Source organism: Cebus imitator, unplaced genomic scaffold (assembly GCF_001604975.1).
Source record: "Cebus imitator isolate Cc_AM_T3 unplaced genomic scaffold, Cebus_imitator-1.0 Scaffold274, whole genome shotgun sequence".
Lineage (NCBI taxonomy): Eukaryota > Metazoa > Chordata > Mammalia > Primates > Cebidae > Cebus > Cebus imitator.
Window position 1 is genome coordinate 1,029,205 of NW_016107589.1, and position 23,070 is coordinate 1,052,274.

A 23,070-nucleotide genomic window follows, 5' to 3' on the forward strand; every position below is an offset into this window, starting at 1 on the left:
TTTTTTTGAGGTGGAGTCTCTGTCACCCAGGCTGGAATGCAGTGGTGCAATCTTGGTTCATGGCAACCTCCGCCTCCCAGGTTCAAGTGATTCTCCTGCCTCAGCCTCACACATAGCTGGAATTACAGGCATGTGCCACCTCGCTGGGCTAATTTTTGTATTTTGAGTAGAGACGAGGTTTCACCATATTGGCCAGACTGGTTTCGAACGCCTGACCTCATGATCTGCCCTCCTCAGCCTCCCAAAGTGCTGGGATTACAGGCATGAGCCACCATGCCTGGCCTATATTTTGGATAACTTTATCCAATAGGTTTTTGCAAAATAGATTTTTTTTTAAATGTGCTACTAGATTCAATAGTAAATATTTAGGAGTTTTACCTGATATAAAGAGATCATTCACTGTAGATTTTGAATAGGTATAAGTTGTACTGTAATCAGTATTTTGGGAGTTGAAAGTGTATGAAGGTGGAAAAAAAAAATAGAAAAGAAAATGGGTTGGGCACAGTGGCTCACGCCTGTAGTCCTAGTACTTGGGGAGGCCGAGGTGGGCAGATCATGAGGTCAGGAGATTGAGACCATCCTGGCCAACATGGTGAAACCCCATCTCTACTAAAAATACAAAAAAAAATTAGCTGGATGTGGTGGCGCATGCCTGTAGTCCCAGCTACTTGGGAGGTGGAGGCAGGGGAATTGCTTGAACCCGGGAGGCAGAGGTTGCAGTGAGCCGAGATCGTACCGCTGCACTCAAGCCTAGCAACAGAGCAAGACTCCATCTCAAAAAGAAACCAAAAAACAAAAAAAGAAAGTGTATGAAGTTGAATAGCCTGATTAGAACTCACATCAAAATACCTGATTTATCATCAGTAAAATCCATTCATTTCATGGTACCTTCATTGATGGTACCCTTCAAAACTTAGAATTATTCATACCTTGCAAATACTGAGAAACTGCTGGAATATAATTACCTCCTTTCAGAAGTGGATACCAGAAGTATTTATAAACTCTGGCAGATAGCCAAGAGGAGTAGATGGCTGTCAATTTGATGTGTACTATCATAAGACCTCATCAATTTTGATCATATTTTATAGAAGAGAGAGAGTAGGCTGGATAGAACTATGTCAATATGCAATTCACTGAGTGTTTGTACAGCAAATGAAAGGTACAGAATGGAGTGAAGATATGTAGCATATTTAATAGAAATAACTAGCATGCTTGAGCAAAGTGAGTGAGTAGAAATGGGAAGACGCAGAACTAAGCAATGTGGGTGCACCAATTATGGACAGCAAAGGATGGATGGAGACCAGAGGAATTACTGGAAATGCCTGTCAGGTTTTAATTAGCTCTTGGCAGTAATTTCTGAAAACTACTAAGATACTGCTAATATGACTGTGATGTAGCTGCTCCTCCTCCTGCTGCTTTTACCACCACTGCCAAAACTGTCTAGCTTACCTGAATTGGGAGACCAGAACACCTTAGCCTTCCTTTGCAGAACCTGATGTTTATGAAAAGGCTCATGGGAGGAGGTGGGGAGAAGATATGGGTTATTTTGCCCACTGATATTTTATTTATTTTATTTTTGTTTTTTATATATTTTTGGAAACAGAGTCTTGCTCTGTTGCCCAGGCTGGAATAAAGTGACAATATCTTGGTTCATGCAGTCTTCTCTTCCCCACCGGTTCAAGCGAGTCTCATACCTCAGCCTCCAGAGTAGCTAGTATTACAGGCACATACCACTACACGGGGCTAATTGTATTTTTAGTAGATGGGGTTTCATCGTGTTGGCTAGGCTGGTCTCAAACTGCTGACCTCAAGTGATCCACCCACCTTGGCCTCCCAAAGTGTTGGGATTACAAGCGCGAGCATCTGCACCTGGCCAGTATAGATGGCTTTTCTTACAAGCTATTTCTTTTGATTTTCTACAGTAACTCTAAGGTAGTCAGGTAAATGATTGTTATTCTCATATTTGTGATGAGAAAGGTAGAGCCAGGGCTTGAATTTGGTTCTTTTGAGTGAAATACCTGGATTCTGTCTGTTTGTGACAGAGTCTTGCTCGTCACCCAGGCTGGTACCATCTTCCGCTTCGTGGGTTCAAACAATTCTCCTCTCTCTGTCTCCTGAGTAGCAGGGACTACAGGCATGCAATACCATGCCTGGCTAATTTTTGTATTTTTAGTAGAGATGAGGTTTTACCATGTTGGCCAGGCTGCTCTCAAACTCCTGCCCTCAAGTGATTTGTCCACTCAGCCTCCTAAAGTGCTGAGATTATAGGTGCGAGCCACTGTGCCCAGCCCCAAGTTTCATGGTGGCTCATGCCTGTAATCCCAGTACTTCTGGTGACTGAAGACAGGTAGATCACTTGAGGTCAGGAGTTTGAGACCAGCCTGGCCAACATGCTGAAACCCCATCTCTACTAAATATACAAAGAAACTAGCCAGGCGTCGTGGCACTGTGAGCCTGTAGTTCCAGCTACTCGGAGGCTGAGGCAGGAGAATCACTTGAACCCAGGAGATGGAGTTTGAAGTGAGCCAAGATTGTGCCACTGTACTCCGGCCTGGGTAACAGAGACTAAGAAAAAATTTTTTAAGTAAATAAATAAAAGTTAAATATTCAGCCTGGGTAATGGTTATTTTATGTGCCCAGAAACCTTTGGAATGTAAAGCTATCTTCTAGAGCAGTGGTTTCCAGCCTTTTTGGAACCAGGGACTGGTTTTGTGGTTGACAGTTTTTCCACAGATGGTGGGTTAGGGGTTGGGGTTTCCACATAAAACTATTCTACCTTAGATCATCAAAGCATTAGTTAGATTCTCATAAAGAACATACAACCCAGATCCCTCGCATTACAATAGGGTTTGCACTCCTATCAGAATCTAGTGCTACCACTGATCTGACAGGAGGCAGAGCTCAGGCTGTAATGCACTCACCTCCTGCTGTGTGGCCTGGTTCCTCACAGGCCATGGATTGGTCCTGGTTCGGGGGTTGGGGATACCTGTTCTAGATCTAAAGGTTGCTGAAGTCTGATTTCTGTATCGTTTCTCACACTTTGGTTCTCAGAGACTCATTTATACTCTTAAAAATATTGAAGATCCCAAAGAGCTTTGTTTACAGGATTTACCATATTAGGAATTAAAACTGAGAAATTTAAAAAATATTAACTTACTTAAACATAAACTCATTTATGGTAACATAAATAAGGTTGCTCTTTTCCATAATAGACAACTGTTTTCATAAAAATTTTTTTAGTTTGAGGAATGGCATTGTTTTATAGAAAGAAATATTGTTGATACCTGTTTGACTTACGGAAGACAGCTGGATTCTTATAACTGCAGAAGCATTTAGTCTGTTACGGTTACATTGTTTTTGTTGAAGCCTATGAGACAGCCTCACAGAGGTGTGTAGTTTGAAAAGGGACTAGTATTTTAATAGCTTTTTTGCAGTCTTATGGACCTTCTTTCATGCTAAACAAAACTGAACAAGTGGTACTTTCTAAAGAAGAATCGGAGAGTCTAGGAAGTATCAAACCTTTTGTTGATTTGAGAGGTGATCATCAAAAACACCAAAAAGTTCATGTATTTTGTGGTAATTCTCTGGGTATTTTTATTAGACTTGGTAGATTTTTATTTTGGGGGGAATAGGGATGAGATGGTGTCACTAAGCTCATTGGAAAATGGGAAAGTTTTCTCATGTGGGGACTTTCTTTGTGGAAAATAGTTACTGCTTCAAATATACAAACTCCTCCATAACTCTTATCTTAACCTACAAGAAGTTGCCAAACTTGTGTGTTTGTGGCTGAGGAGAAATAAGGCAAGCAGCAGTTCGCAAGCAGGATCAGAAGACCATCATTTTGGAGGAGAGAATTCTAAGGAAAAAGGATAGTAGTGGTGATAGCTAATAGAGTAGAAAGAAATGCAGAGTACTGCCATACTTCAGACGACTTAGGTTTTGAGGGAAGATAAATTACTCTGTAAAAAGAGATCTAAGTCCTATAGACTTAGATAAATGATAGCTAATGAGGGGTGTTTGACTAACATGTATTCTCATATCCTAATTTAGATTGGCAACTTCCTCTCATAACTGTGTATTGGGAGCTCCATTAATACATGGTGGTGTTCTTTTTATCAGTCTGTAGGTATATTGTTAGAGCCATGCAGTGATCATGGTGATAGTGAAGATGGCTGTCCTGAGAGGTAAGCATTTTTTCATGTTGTTGCTAATTAATCATTTTGAGAATTGGAGCTCTTCACAGATTTCTAAGGTGAATTTTTAAGATGATTATCCATTATAAATATATAGTTTAGGTCAACCGGCTTCTTATTTTTAATGGTAGGCGTAAAGGATATTAAATATAAATATTTGGATTTATACAGCTTTAGACCGACAGTAGTTATAACTTGGAAAACATTCAGAGGGAAAAGCACGTAGCCTTTTTGGAGACACTTAAACCTTTCAGTTGATTTTAGAACAATTGGGAATTTACTGATACTCTCAGTATACCCGTCAGTGAGTTAATTCATGGTCTTAGAACTGTGTATAACTAACTGAAAGATACCATATTTGTTTCAACAAATATGTATAGAATGCTTTTCTTCCTCTTTGAATTTATCCTTGGTACGTCTCAGTACACTCCTAGGCAGTTGGTGCTTTTTTACCACTTTGACTGGCTATAATGGTAGAGAAATACTGTAGACAACAAGTATTTTGACTAAATGTAAAGTCTCAATAGTCTCTTTGAGTAGAAGCTTTCTAGAATGTTTTAAGTCACAGAGTAAGATTGGGTTCCTGTTACCCTTTGCATCAGTCTTCAAGATGCTGCCAAAAAGTGTAGTATAACTTTCTTAGGAATATGATTTGAGATTCTGAAAACACTTCAGTAATGAAGTTGCAGCTAGATTGTAAATATTAAGAGATCCCAGACAGCATACTAATTTGCTGACAGCCTGTTGGCAAGGACATATTTGTATTAGTTTCATAGTTTCTCTTAATTATAAGTAGGAAGCCTGTTCTTAAAGGGTAAGTAAATTCTTTGGAGCCATGCCTCTGGAGCCTCCTCATACTCTGAAGGTTCACAGATTTCGTGGTTACAGAGTTCCTTGTGCTTCCTCTCAGGAGACAGGAATCATCCTCTTCCAGCCCAGTGAGTATTGGAGCTGTTGGCTGAAGATACAAGATTAATGGCATTAACAGGCACCCCCAGAATGATGACATCTGGATTTGGTAGAACAATTAGGACCCATGTAGTGAGGACTCTTCTGTTTTTGTTGTTGTTGTTGTTGTTGCTGCTTTTGGAAAAAGCTCTTTCCTCTTCAATTTCAACTGTGTATAGGTTAGAAAACTTGTTTTTAGATCCAAAGAGTACCTTGATTAGGTAGATTACATTTTGTATGTTTAACATCATGTTTCTCAAATTTAGGTGATTAGGTAGGTCTTCTAGGCTGCTTAAGTAGCATTTACTCATCCTACCATTTGCTCCTACTGTAAGCAAAGGAATGCTTTTAAACTTGTCAGAGCATTGAGTTCATTTCTCCTGCTCAGCAAAAATAAGGTAATTATCTATATGAGAAAATGACTTGCCATATTTAGATCAAGACATGTCTCCTGAGTGCATACTCTGTTATGGCCAGTTAGAAGTGACATCTTGATGTGTCACTGTAAATTGCCACAGTGCCTTTGAGGAAAAGAACTTTTCCATACTAGGCATATGGATGATCTATTGTATAATAGCAGGTGCTCTGTTGACTGGAAAATTGGTATGGATCATTTAACAGCTTGCTGTAACACTTGTTCTAAATACGGTTTAGTTTTTTGGAGGAAGTAAAAGGTGAACTGAAATTTTTTTTTAATTTCTCTTTAATTATCTTTAGAATGTTTTGAGGAGGAAAAGGTTTGGAAGTAGTAACTTTCTTTGATTGGAAGTAGCAACCTTGTGATAGAAAACAGATTTAAATTAAAAGACAGTGATACCTTATTAGAAAGTCTTTAGAAGTCTCAAGAGTGGAGAGAATAGAGCTGTTTATTTGATTAAAACATTTACTTTATAAAATCTTTATTATACATTCATCCTTTTGTGTTTCTAGTTACTGTGGATTTTAGTTTTCATTTTATAAAGGTTTTTCTTTTTTGCTGTGGTTTGTGGAGTGGAGTAGGGAACATTGCTTGATTTTTTTCTAAACCCAAAGTGATTCTGTGGATCTTTTTAGTATTGTGTGGTTTTTCAGATACAGGGCTCCAAAGAATGGGCATATGTCCAGTTGTCATTTTCTCTTCACACGTAGTAAATGCTAGCTGTGTTGTTGAGAAGAGGAATCTAGGTAAGAAATATATAATGATATTAGCCTTTTTATTCTTAATATACTAACAACTTTACTTGTGTTTTTAGGGAAGAATATTTGTTATTTGACAGTGATAAATTGTCGCACTTGATTCTGGTAAGAACTATTTTTTATCTTAGTCTTTAAAAATTTACCTAGGTTTAAACTGTCTGTTATGTCTGGTCTTTAACTCGGGTTAGCTAGGTTTAAATATTTAAATGTAAATACTCTTATCAAAGAGTTTACAGTTAGCAATTTACTTTGCCACTTTTGGTCACAAGAAACTTGGTTATGAAAACGCTTTCCTGAATTTGGCATCCAAACTTATCTCCCGATGAGACATACTATAAAGCTGCATTTTTATATTTGAAAATAGTTTGCACAGTGGGAGTGGGACAGTTGGCTATATAGGCACAGTAAACCAGTGAAGACTACACATGGATATGTGCTGGATGTCTTTAAGCTGGGCGTGAAAAAATTCCGTAGTTGTGAAACGTATTCTTTATTTTAAAATACAGGATTCTAGTAGCGAGATACGTGATTTGAATGCCAACACTGAATCAGAAGTACCAGGAGGTCAAAGTGTTGGTGTTCAAGGGGAAGCAGCCTGTGTCCATATTCCACATTTAGATCTGAAGAATGTTTCTGATGGTGATAAATGGGAAGGTAATTTTACCCACACACATTGTTTTCCTGATAATGTTATTTGTAACTGAAATTACCCTAAGCAATGATAAGAGTACAATCCTTTTCTGGATAACTTTATTCATCTTGATCTTCTGTTCTCCCTTTCCTATAAGATGAGCAAGTGGGTATTTTTAGTGAAACACACTCAGATTATGGGGCAGCATCTCATATGAACTAGAAGTTCTTATCTGATCCATCAGCAGCTTTGAAAATGGATGTTAGAACTGATTTTTTTAAAAAGTCACCCAGCCTATGTTTTTGCTAATAGTTAAAATCAGGTGCTATCTCCCAGTCTTTGAAAGCCCAGTATGTTAAGGCGTAGGGATCTCACCAATTTAAACAGAGTGTGTATAATTATTACCTTGCCATTAGAATCGTCAGTAATACTTTTTTGAAAAATGACCTTCAAGGGTACCTCTAAACAAATACTGTACCATATTCCTGTATCTCGGTCTTAGGTTATAAAGGTATGGTGCAGGGGATGCTAAAACTTTGCACAAAGGAGAGAAGTTAAAAATTAACAAGCAAACAACATGGGTGTTTACATTGCTCAAAAGTCAGCAGATACATAGATTTTTGTGTTTCTTTGTATATAAAGTTTTCTTTTTACTTCAAGAGAATCAAAAACTGTGAACAAATAGTGAACTTCAGTGGGTGATTTGCATGCTGGAGTGTTTATGAGGAAATTTACCGATACCTGCAATTTACTCTGAAATCCATGAAAAAAACAAGATGGTTAATAGGATGGATAAATGTTACAAAGCAAGTATAGTAGAATGTTAATGATAGATTGTGATTGGTATATGGATATACAGTGTTAAGTTCTTTCAATGTTGCTATCTGTTTGTAAACTTTCAAATAAAATGTTGAATGGGGGTGGGAAACAAGCAATAAATTTGAATCTAGGAGTTCTTCTGGATCGTACACCTTGGTAAAGAGACAATGAGATAACTCAAGAATCTTAAGCAGAGCTGCATATACATTCACTTGGGTGAAGATCCCTGGGTTGTCTCATCTTTGGCAAGTTATCTGTTGACATATGCTGGCAATAACAGGAATTGTAATGCCAGTGCCATGGACTCCTTTGGCACTGTAAGGGTACTCACCTGATTGCAAATGGAGTGTGTGTGTTTTTTTGTTTTTTTTGTTTTGTTTTGTTTTAAGGTCTAGGCTTTTTTTTTTTTTTTTTTTAGGAGCCCCAGCCAAGTCTTTGTCTGTGCCAATTTTTATTGCTGTCTCCTCCCCAGCTTCATTTTTATATAGGTCTAGATGTTTGGCATCCCCAGTCACATATTATCTGTTTTAACTTAGACTAAATTAGGAAGTTGTCTTTCATTTGCTTTGTTTGGGTTATTCAGGACATTTAGAGTTTATGAAGATGCTTCCCAGTGTTAGGGGATATGTTAGCATACTGGTGGCAGTTGGAGATTAATGTTCTTTTTTGTTATTTATTATGGCTAAAATAAAAGGAGTGGTGGTTGACAGACTGTCCCTTAAAGCCTTGCTAGGAAGTGAGTCTTCAAAAGAAGCAGCTTGGATTCTGATAAAGCACTTTTGCTTCTTCCTGTTAGAAGATGCAGATAATTAGTTCTCGATGATCTTTGGCCTGGGAGTCCTTATTAAATTTTAAGCACAGAAGAGCAGTTGTTTTCATTGTCTGAAGAGGATAGACATTCTCTGTCTGGCTTCAGTGTTCTTGAGTCTCCCCAAATAGAACTGGATATGGACTATCCTTTTTTTCGTGTCAGAATCCAGCACCTATACCTTGGTATAGATAAAGGAGGTAACCTGTAGGCTACTGATGCCTGATTTTTCAATCCCTGAGTTGCCCTGGCTCAATAGCCTAAACAAGTCTGTGTAGATCTCCTTATTGCTCTTCCAGGAATAGGGGTTCCTGACTTTCAGACAGCCAATAGTTAGAGATACCTGAGTGGACTTCCCAGCCATGAACTGTGCATGTGCTTGGTAGAGTGGCTGTTAGTAGACCATATTGTTCCTTTCAACTTTGTCACTAATGCAAACATTGATTTTCCACAATTAGGAGTTTAGGATATTCTAAATGAAAAAGTCTTATTTACTTAAGAAACAACCTACTTTAGACCCTGGATACCTTGGAATCACAGATATGCTTTGTTTCATGTGACTCTGTAGAGAAGCGGGATGACTCCAAATAGAGGCCTATGTCACTATTCCTAAGTATATGGTTTCTGTTTTGTTTTTTTTTCCTCAAAAGATGAGAAAAATAGTCAGCATAATGCAGTAGGTAGCAGGCAGGTAGCACATGACTGTCACCAATATGAATCTGTAGCAGCTGTTCACAAAGTTTTGACTTTCAATGGAAGTGGATACCATTGTCAGATTCTCCCCTGTTATATCTAGAATAAAATGCAGTAGGATTTTTTCAAAGAGCAAACTAAGGGAGATTTTTTTTTTTTTTTTAAATCATTTATACCGAAAAGCTTCAAACAGAACCTGCTTAAGAATTTCTATTTCTTCAGTTTTATGTTTGGGTAAAATAGCACTACTTTGAGTTTTTTCCCCTTTTTTTGCATTGCTTGCTGAAATGCAAATGTTATGTTTGTATTTGTTAAAATCTAGTTAGTAGTAATTTCTTTTAATAAGGCTTTTGAGCAGAATGCCTCACTGGTTTTAGGGAAATGTTTTTGGTATCTTTGGCTTTGTGTTATGTGTATGGTTTGTACTGACTGTGCTGTGTGTTCACTTTAGTATTTTTTGCCATTTTTTCCATTTTATTAGCGTCATGCCTTATCACTTTTCCCCTCATTGATTTCAAAACAATGCATCTGCAGAGAGATGGGGAGGGTAAGTATGGTTCACCATAGTTTAGTTTTTTTGCCTTTTTATGGTTCACTTTGTTTGTCTCTTTATTAAGCCCTTCTCCTGCTGTCCCCATATCTTAGGAAAACTGTTCTGGGTTAAAAGTGAATCCAGAAAAACTTGTTGTTACTTCTGTCTTTTCTTAAAATAGGACATTTCTCATAAAATGTTTACTACCGTTATTTATTTGCTGGGACACAGGTACAAGGGTTGCTTTGAAAATCACTTTATTGTTGGGTTTATTGTGGGATTGCACGCTTTGTACCCAGTTTTTAATTATCATATTGATCTGGACTTCAAAAACCAACTAAATTATGTTCTTATTATTTTGAAAGGGAAGGTAATGCTTTAAATGGCTAATGCATAAAGTTAAACTAAATTATTAAAGCAGCACTCTTAGCTGTTGTGTGAGGAAAAATAAAACATCACTCTTGAATTTTGACACTGTCAAGCCATCTTTATATTCATTTTTGCTATTGCTAATAGCCATAACATCAAATTTTTAAATTGTAGTAATTAAAAAACCTGCTGGACCTGGTGGCTCATGCCTGTAATCCTAGCACTTTGGGAGGCCGAGGTGGTCGGATCACTTGAGGCCAGGAGTTTGTAACCAGCCTGGCCAACATGGTGAAACCCCATCTCAACTAAAAATGCAAATATTAGCCAAGCATGGTAGTGAGCGCCTGTAATCCCAGCCACTCAGGAGGCTGAGGCAGGAGAATCACTTGAACCCAAGAGGCAGAGGTTGCAGTGGGTCAGGATTGTGTCACTGCACTGCAGCATGGGTGACAGAGCAAGACTCTGTCTCCAAAAAAAAAAAAAAAAGAAAAGAAAAAAAAAGAAAGTTAATGTGTAGATGGGAATTTTTTTCCCCCTCCTGTACTTAATTTTGTATTTGGAGTATATTTGTGGATTGTGTGTATGATCTGTATGTGTTCTGTATGTAACCAAACATTATATTTGCAAAGACACCAAATGTATTAACATAGCTTTCATTTGAGAGCATACAGGATAACTGCAGTAAAGTAAATGTGCTTAAGAAGGCCTAGTGCTATTAAGTTTTGTTTTAGTAATACTTTTGGGTATTATTAAAATATATAATATATGTAGGAATCCTGTAACAGAAGATAACTGCCACAGTTTAATATTAGAGGCCAGGTGCTGTCAGGTGAATTAGCTCCACCTTTGGGAATGTTAGAATTCTTCCAGAGTCAGAGAGCTCCACTTGGTGAGTGTTCTGTGTAACATGGGGAACAGCTCTCATTTTTTCTTAACATAGCTATTTGACAGTGAGGGTTAGGTCATTCACCTGGTATCATTTGGTTTTTAAGTTAAATTTCTAAGAACTGTTGAATGTTTGCTGTTTCTAGTTTTCCCCTACTTGAAAAGTAACATTGGTAAATAAAACATGTTTAGACAAGTTCCAGAATTAAATAACATCTTTAGAATTAAAGAGCTTGACAGTGTCCTTTCTTGCATTGCCACTGGGTTCAGAAATTTAAATTTATATGAAAATAGAACTCTGGGCTGGGCACTGTGGCTCACGCCTATAATCCCAGCACTTTGGGAGGCTGAGATGGGAGGATCACTTGAGCCTGGGAGTTCAAGACCAGCCTGGCCAACATAGTGAAACCTCATCTCTAACAACAACAAAAAAAGAAAATTAGTCAAGTGTAGTGGCAAGTGCTTCTTATTCCCAGCTACTTGGGAGGCTCAGGTGGAAGGATTACTTGACCCTAGAAGGCCAAGGCTACAGTGAGCCATCATCATGATACTCCACTCCAGCCTGGGCAGCAGAGCAAAACCTCATCTCAAAAAAAAATACAGAATTCTGGGCTAAAAATTGAAGCTTGAATAATTTTAAACTATAGTAGGCTTTCTGAAGATCCTGGTATCTCTTGTTTTATAAAATATTATATGAACCACTACATAATGATATGATTTAAGGAACACATTATAGCTGGTATTTTATGACTTTTTTCCCATGTGGAATCAAGAGATCCATGGTACTATTCTTTGTGTTTGTTTTATAGAGCCATTTCCTGCTTTTAAGTCTTGGCAGGAGGACTCTGAGTCTGGAGAAGCTCAGCTGTCTCCACAAGCTGGAAGAATGAATCATCACCCCTTGGAAGAGGACTGTCCTCCAGTATTATCACACCGCAGTTTAGATTTTGGGCAAAGCCAGCGTTTTCTACATGATCCAGAAAAGTTGGATTCCTCATCTAAAGCACTATCTTTTACTAGGTATATGATTTTTGTGTACTTACAAAAGGCAATTCCTGTTATATACCCAGGTCTTCTGAGAGATTTAGTCTTCCTGCTTGGGCAATAAGAGCGAAACTCCGTCTCCAAAAAAGAAGATTTAGTCTTCTAAACCTAGAATTCAGAGCTTTCTCCCTCATTTTATGGAACACATTTTTATAACTTTTTTTTTTTTTTTGACCCTACTGAGTTCATTGCGGTGTAGTGTTTGAAGTTTGCTCTCAAATAGACATTTTCTCATGGTGTATTTATTTGTGTATTCATTGCGGAAATACAGAGCTCTGTAAAGGAAGCAGCAAGTGGTGCTGAGCAGTTCCTAATCTTTTTTTTATCAAAGCTTTTAATGCATCTGAATGTCAAAAACTTTGCTATGCAGTTTGAACAGTTACAAGAGTGCTGAGCTGCTAGGTATCTTTGTTTCTTTTCTGCCTTTGTCCAAGTCAGTTTTAAATGATTCCAAACTGTTTTAATCACCACTTGTATTAGCTAAATTTGTGGTCTATAACACTACAATGTTTCTTTATACTACCTGTCCTTTAGTGTTAGGGATTATTTTTACCTTAAAGATATACTTATTGGTAATAGTGTTATGTCAGGGCAATAAGAGATACAGTGTTGGTACTTGAAAATTTAAATTACAGTGTTGGCTTTATGTTTTTATTCAGAATTCGAAGATCATCCTTTAGTTCAAAAGAAGAAAAGAGAGAAGACAGAACACCTTATCAGTTGGTCAAGAAACTTCAGAAAAAAATTAGGCAATTTGAGGAACAGTTTGAAAGGGAGAAAAATAGCAAGGTAAGTTTGTAACATTGCCCTGAGTGAGCAAAATCTAATATTAGAACTGAAAGGAGGGTTTTTCGAGAGCATTAGTTTAGATCTGTGTGAGAAAGGTAACAAATCTGAGATGCCCAGAGGAATAGCGATAATGTAGATCTGAAGCTATGTAACTCCTTAGCCTCCTGACTTCCAGGCCAGTGTTCTTGCCATTTGCACCGTGGCATCTTTATACTTCCATTGGCAAAACAGCTTTTCGAATTTTTAAAGCAAATGCTTTACATTGACAAATCATGTTACTGGTATTTCTGCCTTGTCAAAAACCACAAGTACCAAGTGAGGTGGAGGGAGTTTGTGAGGGATGAAATGGGGGAGGGAAAGAGAGTTTTATTAATTAGAGCATGTGAAGTGAACGAGTCCTGTACTTGGAGTCAGAAGACCCATAATCAAATCTGGCTTCTGCCGGTTACTAGACCCTGCCCCGGGAGAACTTGACTTAATGTCCTGCCCTATTTAATTAAAATAAGATGAAATAAGAATTGAGTAGTCTTTTCTGTGGCAACTGTAAAATATTAGTTGGATATAAATTAACATAACTATTGTTTATCACAAGAGTCAGTGATTCTGCTCTATAATTTTTCAGCCCTCCTACAGTGATATTGCTGCCAACCCAAAGGTATTGAAATGGATGACAGAGCTTACAAAACTGCGGAAGCAAATTAAAGGTATATTATGTGCCATTTTGTAAAAAATTATTTATATTAATGTCTAAGAATTACAATTAAAACTTTTGATAATTTAAAATCTTGAGCAGTTTGACAAAAATAGAAGTTACCTTTTTTCCTTTTATTAGGGTCAAAATTGCATACTGTAATACTGTTATAGTACAGTACTGTGGTTCTGTATTATACTTTAAATGTCTTTATTGTGTTTTTATTAGTAATATCTTTTTGAAAGATACCTGAGATTATATATTTGTAAATGAACTGATGTTTATAAAGTTTATCTGAAATACATTTCAAATATTAAGCAGCTTTGAGTTTTGGTGGATATTTCACTAAGATTTTTTGGTAGGTATTTTCATCTAAGACTAAGACTGTCTTATCATAGTGACTTGTTTATACTACAAAGACTAAACTGTAACTCTTGAGTGATAAACTAGACCTGGCATTTCTGGGTATCAACCCAGTATAGTAATTGTTGAAGTATATTTACTTTGTAGATGCTTAGTGAGTACACGTTTTAATAATTACTACTTCATCTGTGCCAAATATGGGTTTATTATCTAGAGCATCACTTTGGTTTATTCATTTAAATTTACTCAGTAAAGCTGTGTTGTTTTGTTTTGTTTTATTTTGTTTTGAGACAGAGGTTGCCCAGGCTGGAGTTCAGTGACGCCATCTCAGCTCACTGCAATCTCTGCCTCCTGGGTTCGAGTGATTCTTGTGCCTCAGCTTCCCAAGTAGCTGGGATTACAGGAGCATGCCACCAAGCCCAGATAATTTTTGTAATTTTAGTAGAGATGGGATTTTGCCATGTTGCCCAGGCAGATCTCAAAATTCACAGCCTCAAGCGATCATCGTTTCAGCCTCCCAAAGTGCTGGGATTATAGGTGTAGGCTACCACACCTGGCCTATAAAAATAAAAAAATATTGGCTCACTGCAGCCTTGAACTGGTGGGCTAAAGTGATCCTCCCACCTCAGCCTCCAGAGTGTAGCTAGGACTACAGGCATGCACTGCAACACGCAGGTAATTTTTTAAAATTTTGCATAGAGTTGGGACCTTGCTTTGTTGCCTGGATTGGTCTCAAACTTCTGGCCTTAAGTGATTCTCCCACCTCGGTCTTGCAAAGTGTTGGGATTATAAGTATTAGCCACTGGGCCAGGCCCAGTAAAGTTTTTAGCATTTCTGAAGTACTAAGTACTTTGTAGACAACTAGGGATATAGCAGTGAACAAGACAGACATAGTCCCTACTGTTATGGAGTGTATATTCTTGGGGTTAAGATAACCTCTCTCTCTTTCTTTTGAGATAGGGTTTGACTATGTCACCTAGACTGGAGTGCAGTGGTAGTGGCACGATCTTAGCTCATTGCATTTTCTACCTCCTGGGCTGAAGCGATCGTCCCATCTCAGCCTCCTGAGTAGCTGGGACTACAGGCACATGCCACTATGCCTGGCTAAGTTTTTTGTAATTTTAGTAGAGATGGCATGTCACCATGTTGTCCAGGCTGGTCTCAAACTCCTGGGCTCAAACAATATGTCTGCCTTGGCCTCCCACAGTGCTGGGATTATAGGCATGAGCCACCATGCCTGGCCAAGATAATCTCTCTTAATTTCTCTTTAGAATACACTTAATTTTCTTCTACTCCTCTGTTAAAGATTTCCTTGTTTAATGCCAGTTTCCAGTGAAAATTATTACCTTGATTGTATTAGTAATTGATACCATTAAATTGTCTAGCTTTGGCCTCCTAATTTTCCATTTTCTTTCACTTTTACTGCCCATCTGCTGCATGGTAGCCAGAATTACCTTTAAAAAAGTCATGTTAGCCTGGGTCCCAGCTTCTCTGGAGGCCAAGGCAGGAGGACCACCTAGGCCCAGGAGATCAAGGCTACAGTGAACCATGTTTGTGCCATTGCACTCTAGCCAGGGTGACAGGGCAAGACCTTGTCTCAGAAAGAAAAATAAATAAAAAGTCATGTTACTCTCTTATTCTCAAGCCCTTCAGTGGGCTTCCACCCAGAATAAAGTCAAAACTCCTTACTGTGGCTTTCAAGGCCTTGCACACTCTGCCCTTGGCCAATTTGATCATTTTCATATCTCTTTTTTGTTCCTTAAACTTGCCAAGCTTTAGAACTTCCTCATTGGCTGTTGCCTCACTGGGGACAAATGCCCTTCTACTAAATCTTCTGTGTTAGAAGAGCTCCTTATCCCATATTTTACCAGGATGATACTATTCAGAGAGGTCTCTTTTGTCAGTCCCATCCAATGTAGTTGTTCCTCCACAAATTATATTCCTTTTAGCACTGTGACTCTATCCTGTTTTATCTTACTTATAGATCGTAGCTTTTTTTTTTTTTTGAGACGGAGTTTCGCTCGTTACCCTCTAAGGATATAAAAATGATAGCTTGCTCTCTCATTTTTCTTTTTGTTTTTTTGAGACAGAGTCTCACTCTGTTGCCCAGGCTGGATTGCAGTGGGCAAACCAAGAGGTTTACTGCAGCCTGAGCCTCCCACCCCAGCCTCCCAAGTAGCTGGGACTTACAGGCAGGCATTTGCCACCGTGCTCAGTTATTTTATTTATTTATTTATTTTGAGACAGACTGACAGGACTGTCACCCAGGCTGGAGTGCATTCCCATGATGTTGGCTCACTGTAGCCTCCGCCTCCTGGGTTCAAGTGATTCTCCTGCCTCAGCCACCCAAGTAACTGGGATTACAGGCGTGTGCCACCACACCTGACTAACTTTTGTATTTTTGTTAGAGATGGTGTTTCGCTGTGTGGGCCAGGCTGGTCTCAAACTCCTGACCTCAAGTGATATGCCCGCCTCACGCTCCCAAAGTTCTGGGATTACAGGCGTGAGCCACCATGCCAAGTTTCAGCTAATTTTAAAAAATTCTTTGTAGAAGCTGCGCACAGTGGCTCACGCCTGTAATCCCAGCACTTTGGGAGGCTGAGGCGGGTGGATCATGAGGTCAGAAGATCGAGACCTTCTTGGCCAACATGGTGAAACCCATCTCTACTAAAAATACAAAAAAATTAGCTGGGTGTAGTGGTGCACGCCTGTAGTCCCAGCTACTCAGGAGACTGAGGCAGGAGAATTGCTTGAACCCAAGAGGCAGAGATTGCAGTGAGTTGAGATTGCGCCACTACACTGCAGCCTGGGCAACAGTGCGAGACTCCATCTCAAAAAAAAAAAAAATTTTTTTTTTTTGTAGAAATGGGGTCTCACTCTTGTCCAGGCTAGTCTCAAACTCCTGGGCTCAAACAGTCCTTCTTTCTCAGCCTCTCAAAGTTCTGGGATTACAGGTATGAGTCTAGAATAGCTGTCTTGCTGTTTTTTGCTTCTTAAATGTTTTATTTGGCTTTGAAATTTCTGAGTCTGTGTGCTACTAATGTATACTTTCTTGTTGTGTATCTTGCTTATGCTTTGACCCAGTCACATTTTAGCTAAAACCAATTATTATTTATCTGTCTTTATTTCTGAAATGTAGATGCAAAACACAAAAGTTCTGATGGAGAATTTGTACCTCAGACACGTCCACGTAGTAACACTCTTCCAAAAAGCTTTGGCTCTTCTCTAGACCATGAAGATGAAGAGAATGAAGATGAACCCAAGGTCATTCAGAAGGAGAAGAAACCAACTAAAGAAGCAACCCTTGAACTTATTCTTAAAAGACTGAAAGAAAAACGTATTGAGAGGTGTCTTCCAGAAGATATCAAGGTAATCTTGAGCTACGATTTTTGCCCAGATTAGCCTTTAAAATTCCTGAAACAAAATAATTACTATAGTAGGATAGAGATATCTAAGTAGTCTGATTTTCCTGAATCTGCTCGCCAGCTTTACAGACAAAAACATACTTTAGTCAGCATAACAAAAGTAACGTATACTTCAGGAATTGAGTCATAATAAAACTGAAAAATTAGAATGCTAATGAGTTCATTTATGTTGGAGGCAGTTGGCAAGATGAGTGTGTAAAAGAACATGAAACAAGTAGCTCATGCCTCTAATTTCAGCACTTTCTGAGGCCGAGGCAGGAGGATTGCCTGAGTCTAGGAGTTTGAGACCAGCTTGAGTAACCAAGTGAGACCCTGTCTCTACAAATAAAATTTAAAAATTAGTGCACATGGTGGTGTGTACCTGTAGTCCAGTTACTTGGAAGGCTGAGGTGGGAGGATCAATGGAGCTGGGGAGGTTAGGACTGCAGTGAGCTGTGCCTCTAGCCTGGGTGACAGAGTGAGACCCTGTCTTAAAAAAAATAAATAAATAAAGCATGAAACAGACCTGAGTTTGAATCCTGTCCTGGTGTCTTAATAGCTATATGTATTGTACTCCTAGCTTATGCCAGACATTGGCTAATTATATTTTATGCATTATGCCACTCAGTCCCTTCAACCATCTTATAATGTATGTGGATGTGATTATGTCCATTAATACTAACTTGATATGGTTGTTATGAGGATTAAATGAAATTTTTTTTTTTTTTTGAAGAGCCGTTATTCTTTTCCAGTAAAGCCTGTTTCTAGGGCAGTCCTGATCAAAGCATTTGGCAACCTAAGCATATATTAGATGAGATTTGCTTGGAGAATAGAGAGAGTAGATGGTCTCAGGTGAACTTTTATCTAGGTAATAGTGAGTTCTGATGCAGAACTTGTATGTTGACAACACAGAGTACACCTCTCTCAAGATCCAAATATTGGAGTCTTTCTTTCCCTTGAACAGAGCTGAATTAGCCATTCTCATCACTTCCTCTCTCATCTTTTGCTTAAAAAAAAATTTTTTTTTTGGCTGGTTGTGGTGGCTCACACCTTTAATCCCAGCACTTTGGGAGGCCAAGGTGGGTGGATCACCTGAGGCCAGGAGTTTGAGACCAGCCCCGCCAACATGGCGAAACCCCATCTCTACTAAAAAGACAAAACAATTAGCCAGATGTGGCACACTCCTGTAATCCCAGCTACTTGGGAGGCTGAGGCAGGAGAATTGCTTGAACCCAGGAGACGGAGGTTGTGGTGAGCCACCTCCATCTACTCCAGCCTGGGCGACAGAGCAAAATGTAGTCTCAAAAAAATTTTTTTTTGTTTTTGTAGAAAATTTTGTGTGTGTATGTGGAAATCATGTCTCATTTTGTTGCCCAGGCTGGTCTTGAACTCATGGCCATGAGTACTGAGATTATAGGTGTGAACCACAACACCAAGCCCTTTCTTTTAGTTTTAAGTTTTGTGTTAGAATAAATATCTCCCTACCCCCTACAAACTTATTCAAATGTATTATCCTTGGTTTAAGACTGATTCAAGCTTGAGGTTGAAGTCACAGTGTTTGACAGACTCTACTCAACTATCCTCTACTGATACTGAATGTATATAATCTAAAATTATTATAGCAAGATGTTATCCAGTGAATTTTTATCTTTAATTTTACTCTTGTGAGAAACCAGGGTAGTAATAATGAGTCCTGGACATAAGTAGAGAGATTATTTGGTCTAGTGTTAAAGGATTTTTTTTTTTTTTTTTTGAGGTGGAGTCTGGCTCTGTTGCCCAGGCTGATGTGCAGTGGCATGATCTTGGCTCACTGCAGCCTCCACCTCCTGGGTTCAAGAGATTGTCCTGCCTCAGCCTCCCGAGTAGCTGGGATTACAGGCGTCCGCCACCACACCTGGCTAAGGGGTGTGTATGTGTGTGTGTGTGTGTGTGTGTGTGTGTGTGTTTTAGTAGAGATGGGGTTTCACCATGTTGGCCAGGCTGGTCTTGAACCCCTTACCTTGTGATCTGCCCGCCTCAGCCTTCCAAAGTGCTGGGATTACAGACGTGAGCCACCACGCGTGGCAAGGGTATTCTTTATACAAATTTTTTTGTAGAAAACTTTTTTTTGTGGAAATCATGTTTCACTGTTTTGCCCAGGCTGGACTTGAACTCATGGCCTTAAGTGTTGACATTATAGGTCTGAACCACAACACCAAGCCCTGAACACATGTTCAGGTGTTAATAGTTGAACTGTAGAATGAAGAGGACAAATTTGTTTTAATTAGTAGAGTATGTAGGACTTACCATATTTATTTATCTGTGAAGCTTGTTTGTGGACAGATACATTTGGGAAGCATTGCCTACTCTGCTAATCAGACTACTAAAAGCTGTGAGAAGAGTATTAGAGTGTAAAGAATGTGCCAATCCAAATGAGGGGAAACTGAGGTAGTAGAGAAGTCCGAGGTCACAAATGGACATTGTTGAGCATTTTCCAGGATCTTTCCACTATACTGCTTCCAGATTTTCTTAATCATTTAGGAGAAATATTGTATTGTAAAACCTATGTGGGTGTGCACATGCGCATGCATGCTCACTCATCTTAATGCCAGTAAAATGCCAAGAACATTAAATAGCGAGAGTGTTATGTATGTTTATTCTGTGCTGGATAGACAGTGTTGCAAATGCTTTCCATAGAGCTCATTTAGTCTTCTTTAAAGCCCTTTAAGGTAGAATGAAGTATTACCATTTTACACATGAGGATGTTGAATACAAAGAGGTTAGGTAATTTACCCAAGCCAGTATTCATAATCTATTCAGATAAAATGTAAATCAAGCCATCAAAGGGGTTTGTTCCTACTTATTATAAGAGCAAATTGTATAGGAGACTGAAAATTTTGCCTGCAAATCTGTAAGCAAAGGGTGCATTAACCTGGGCTAAACTGTTGATGGTTTGCCCTTCCTGCCTAATTGTTTATATTGTGGGAGTGAGGAGAGTATTAATGGTGCCAGTGGAGTTAAACAAATTTTTTGTTGTTGTTGTTTATTCCAGAAAATGACCAAAGATCATTTGGTGGAAGAGAAAGCTTCTCTTCAAAAAAGTCTTCTTTACTATGAAAGTCAACATGGAAGGCCGGTAATATCTCTCTTGCTAAAAAGATTTGATTTTCTGTCTTAAAAAGGAACATGAATCACTTTTGTGGCCTACATTTTTCAGAGCTGTTTTTTGAGCATTATTTCCTACAGTTGGGGGATTGCTTATTGATTTAATATAACATTTGAAATTCAGGGAATAAGTCTTGTTTAATGTTTTGGACATTTTAGATTTGTGATGACTAGGAAATTTCTTTCTTTCTTTTTTTTTTTTTTTTCTTGCTTCAGGTGACCAGGGAGGAAAGGCACATTGTTAAGCCTCTCTATGATAGATATAGGCTTGTAAAACAAATGCTGACAAGAGCTAGCATCACTCCTATCGTTGTAAGTAAAACAAGCAATATTTCTCTAGTTCATTTTATCAAGATGTATTCTTCAAAAAAAAAAAATTATTACTGTGGTATATTGGGAAAACATACAGCCAAGGCAGAAATAATTGTCATTGTAAGGTGACATTACTGATTTTAAAATATAAAATAGGTAACTAATCATGTCTGCTAGTATATCCCAAACACTTTTATAAGCATTTTTATGTATGCTTATGTCATTAAATCCTGACAAGTAAAATCACAACAGGTAGAATATGATAGCATCGTTTCACAGGTGATGAAACTGAGACTTAGGCAGTGAGTCATGTGCCTAAAGTAATCTACTTTGTAAGTGACAGAAGCAGAATGAGAAACTCATTCAGACTCCTTGTCTAGTTTCTTTCCATTTAAATTAGTGTCTTTGAAAATGCATCAGTTTTGTGGTGGCCATGATGATGTCCTTCTATTTGCATAATGATACAAGCTGACTTTTAAAATAGCTTAATCTTTTTAATGAGAAAAAGTCACTTAAAATAATGCTTATTAGTATTGGTGTACGTTTTTAAAGAAAAATGAAAACTTTGATATTTAAATGCAGATTAAGTGCTGTGTCCAAATTGACCTTTAGACAGTATGACTGTAGATAGATTGGTCTTGGGTTCAAATAGAAAACAGCTTGTAGCCCATTCTGCATTATTTCCTATGAATTAATTCACTGAAACTTCTGGATTGCTGTGGCTTTCAGGCTATTTTTATGTTGCTAGCCACTTGCATGGCAGCTTCCTTTAGGTGATGACTACCTGGTGACTTTTTTTCACCCAAATCTTATTTTAGATTCAAGGGGTATGTGTGCAGGTTTATTACCTGGGTATTTTGCGCGATGCTGAGGTTTGGGGTACAAATAGTCCTGTGACCTAGGTACTGAGCATAGTACCCAGCAGTTTTTCACCCATTGCTCCCCTCCCTCCCTTCCCCCTCTAGTAGTCCACACATAAACTATATGTATGTTCTTATCATTTAGAATTTTTAAAATACTTGTCTGTTGTTGCCTTTTTTATGCCCATGAATATCCGATGTTTAGCTCCCGCTTACAGATGAGCACATTCAGTATTTGCTTTGCTGTTTATGTGTTAATTTGCTTAGGATAATGGCCTCCAGCTGCCTCCATGTTACTCTAAAGGACGTGATTTTGTTCTTTTTTATGGCTGTATAATATTCTATGGTGTATATCTACCACATTTTATCCAGTCCACTGTTGATGGACACCTGATTTCATGACTTTGCTATTGTAATAGTGCTGTGATAACCATGTGACTGCATGTGTTTTTTTTGTAGAATGATTTGTTTTCTTTTGGATATGTATACCTAGTGATGTGATTGCTGAGTCAAATGTCAGCAGATGAATGGGTAAATAAAATGTGGTAATGTCTTAAGCCATAAAAAAGAATGAAAGACTGATAGATGCCACAACATGGGTGAACCTTGGAAATAAGGTGAATGAGAGAAGCCTTACATAAAAGGCCACATATTATGTGATCCCATTTGTATGAAACACGTAGAATAAGCAAGACCATAGAGACAGAATTTAGATTAGTGGTTATCAAGGGCTGGCTCGGGGCGGGGGAGAAGGCAAATGAGTGACAGCTAATGGGCACAGAGTTTCTTTTGAGATAATGAAATGTTCTGAAATTAGTGGTGATAGTTGTGCAACTTGGTAAATGTACTAGAAGCCACCAAATCGTACATTTAAAAGGGTGACTTTTATGATATGTAATTATATCTTAATGAAGCTATTTTAAAAAAAGAATGAGAATGGTCCTCAAACCAAAAAAGTTGACACCTATTTTTAAAAAGAAAAGTGCTTCCAATTAAGCTACATGTATGTTCTTATTTAGAATTTTAAAAGTATTTGTTGTATCAACTCTTTTAGACTTCTCTAGACATAAATTACCTTCCTTGTGCATAAATAAAAATATAAGCAAAAATAAATTTAAGCATTTCCTAAAAATACTTAAAGCAAATGCTTAAGACTTTGAAAATAAAGTTTAAGATTCATAACATAATGAGGTGAAGCTTCACTGGACACTTTGAATACTTAAAACGTAAAACTATATTATTGATTGTTTTAGGGATCTCCATCCACCAAGCGAAGGGGTCAGATGTTACAGCCAATCATAGAAGGAGAAACTGCACACTTTTTTGAAGAAATCAAGGTAATCCTTTAAAGACATAATTATCTGATCCCTTCCCTAAAGAAAAAGTTCAAAGTCAAGGCATGTTTGATT

The 23,070-nt window shown here is 38.2% G+C and overlaps 1 protein-coding gene across 8 annotated transcripts in view; it reads left to right on the top strand.

Moving 5' to 3' along the window:
- FAM13B (family with sequence similarity 13 member B) overlaps window positions 1–23,070 on the top strand; it is a 119,117-nt gene that overhangs the window by 90,952 nt on the left and 5,095 nt on the right. For 5 of the 8 annotated variants that reach the window (XM_017500951.2, XM_017500954.2, XM_037728649.1 and 2 more), the window contains 11 exons: window positions 4,120–4,184; window positions 6,374–6,422; window positions 6,824–6,971; window positions 9,750–9,815; window positions 11,864–12,074; window positions 12,758–12,887; window positions 13,510–13,591; window positions 17,081–17,310; window positions 20,377–20,460; window positions 20,706–20,801; window positions 22,915–22,998. In XM_017500951.2, coding sequence (XP_017356440.1) covers window positions 4,120–4,184; window positions 6,374–6,422; window positions 6,824–6,971; window positions 9,750–9,815; window positions 11,864–12,074; window positions 12,758–12,887; window positions 13,510–13,591; window positions 17,081–17,310; window positions 20,377–20,460; window positions 20,706–20,801; window positions 22,915–22,998 — 1,245 coding nt within the window. The remainder of the gene's footprint in view (window positions 1–4,119; window positions 4,185–6,373; window positions 6,423–6,823; window positions 6,972–9,749; window positions 9,816–11,863; window positions 12,075–12,757; window positions 12,888–13,509; window positions 13,592–17,080; window positions 17,311–20,376; window positions 20,461–20,705; window positions 20,802–22,914; window positions 22,999–23,070) is intronic. The other 3 variants (XM_017500956.2, XM_037728650.1, XM_017500953.2) reach the window with 1 other exon arrangement.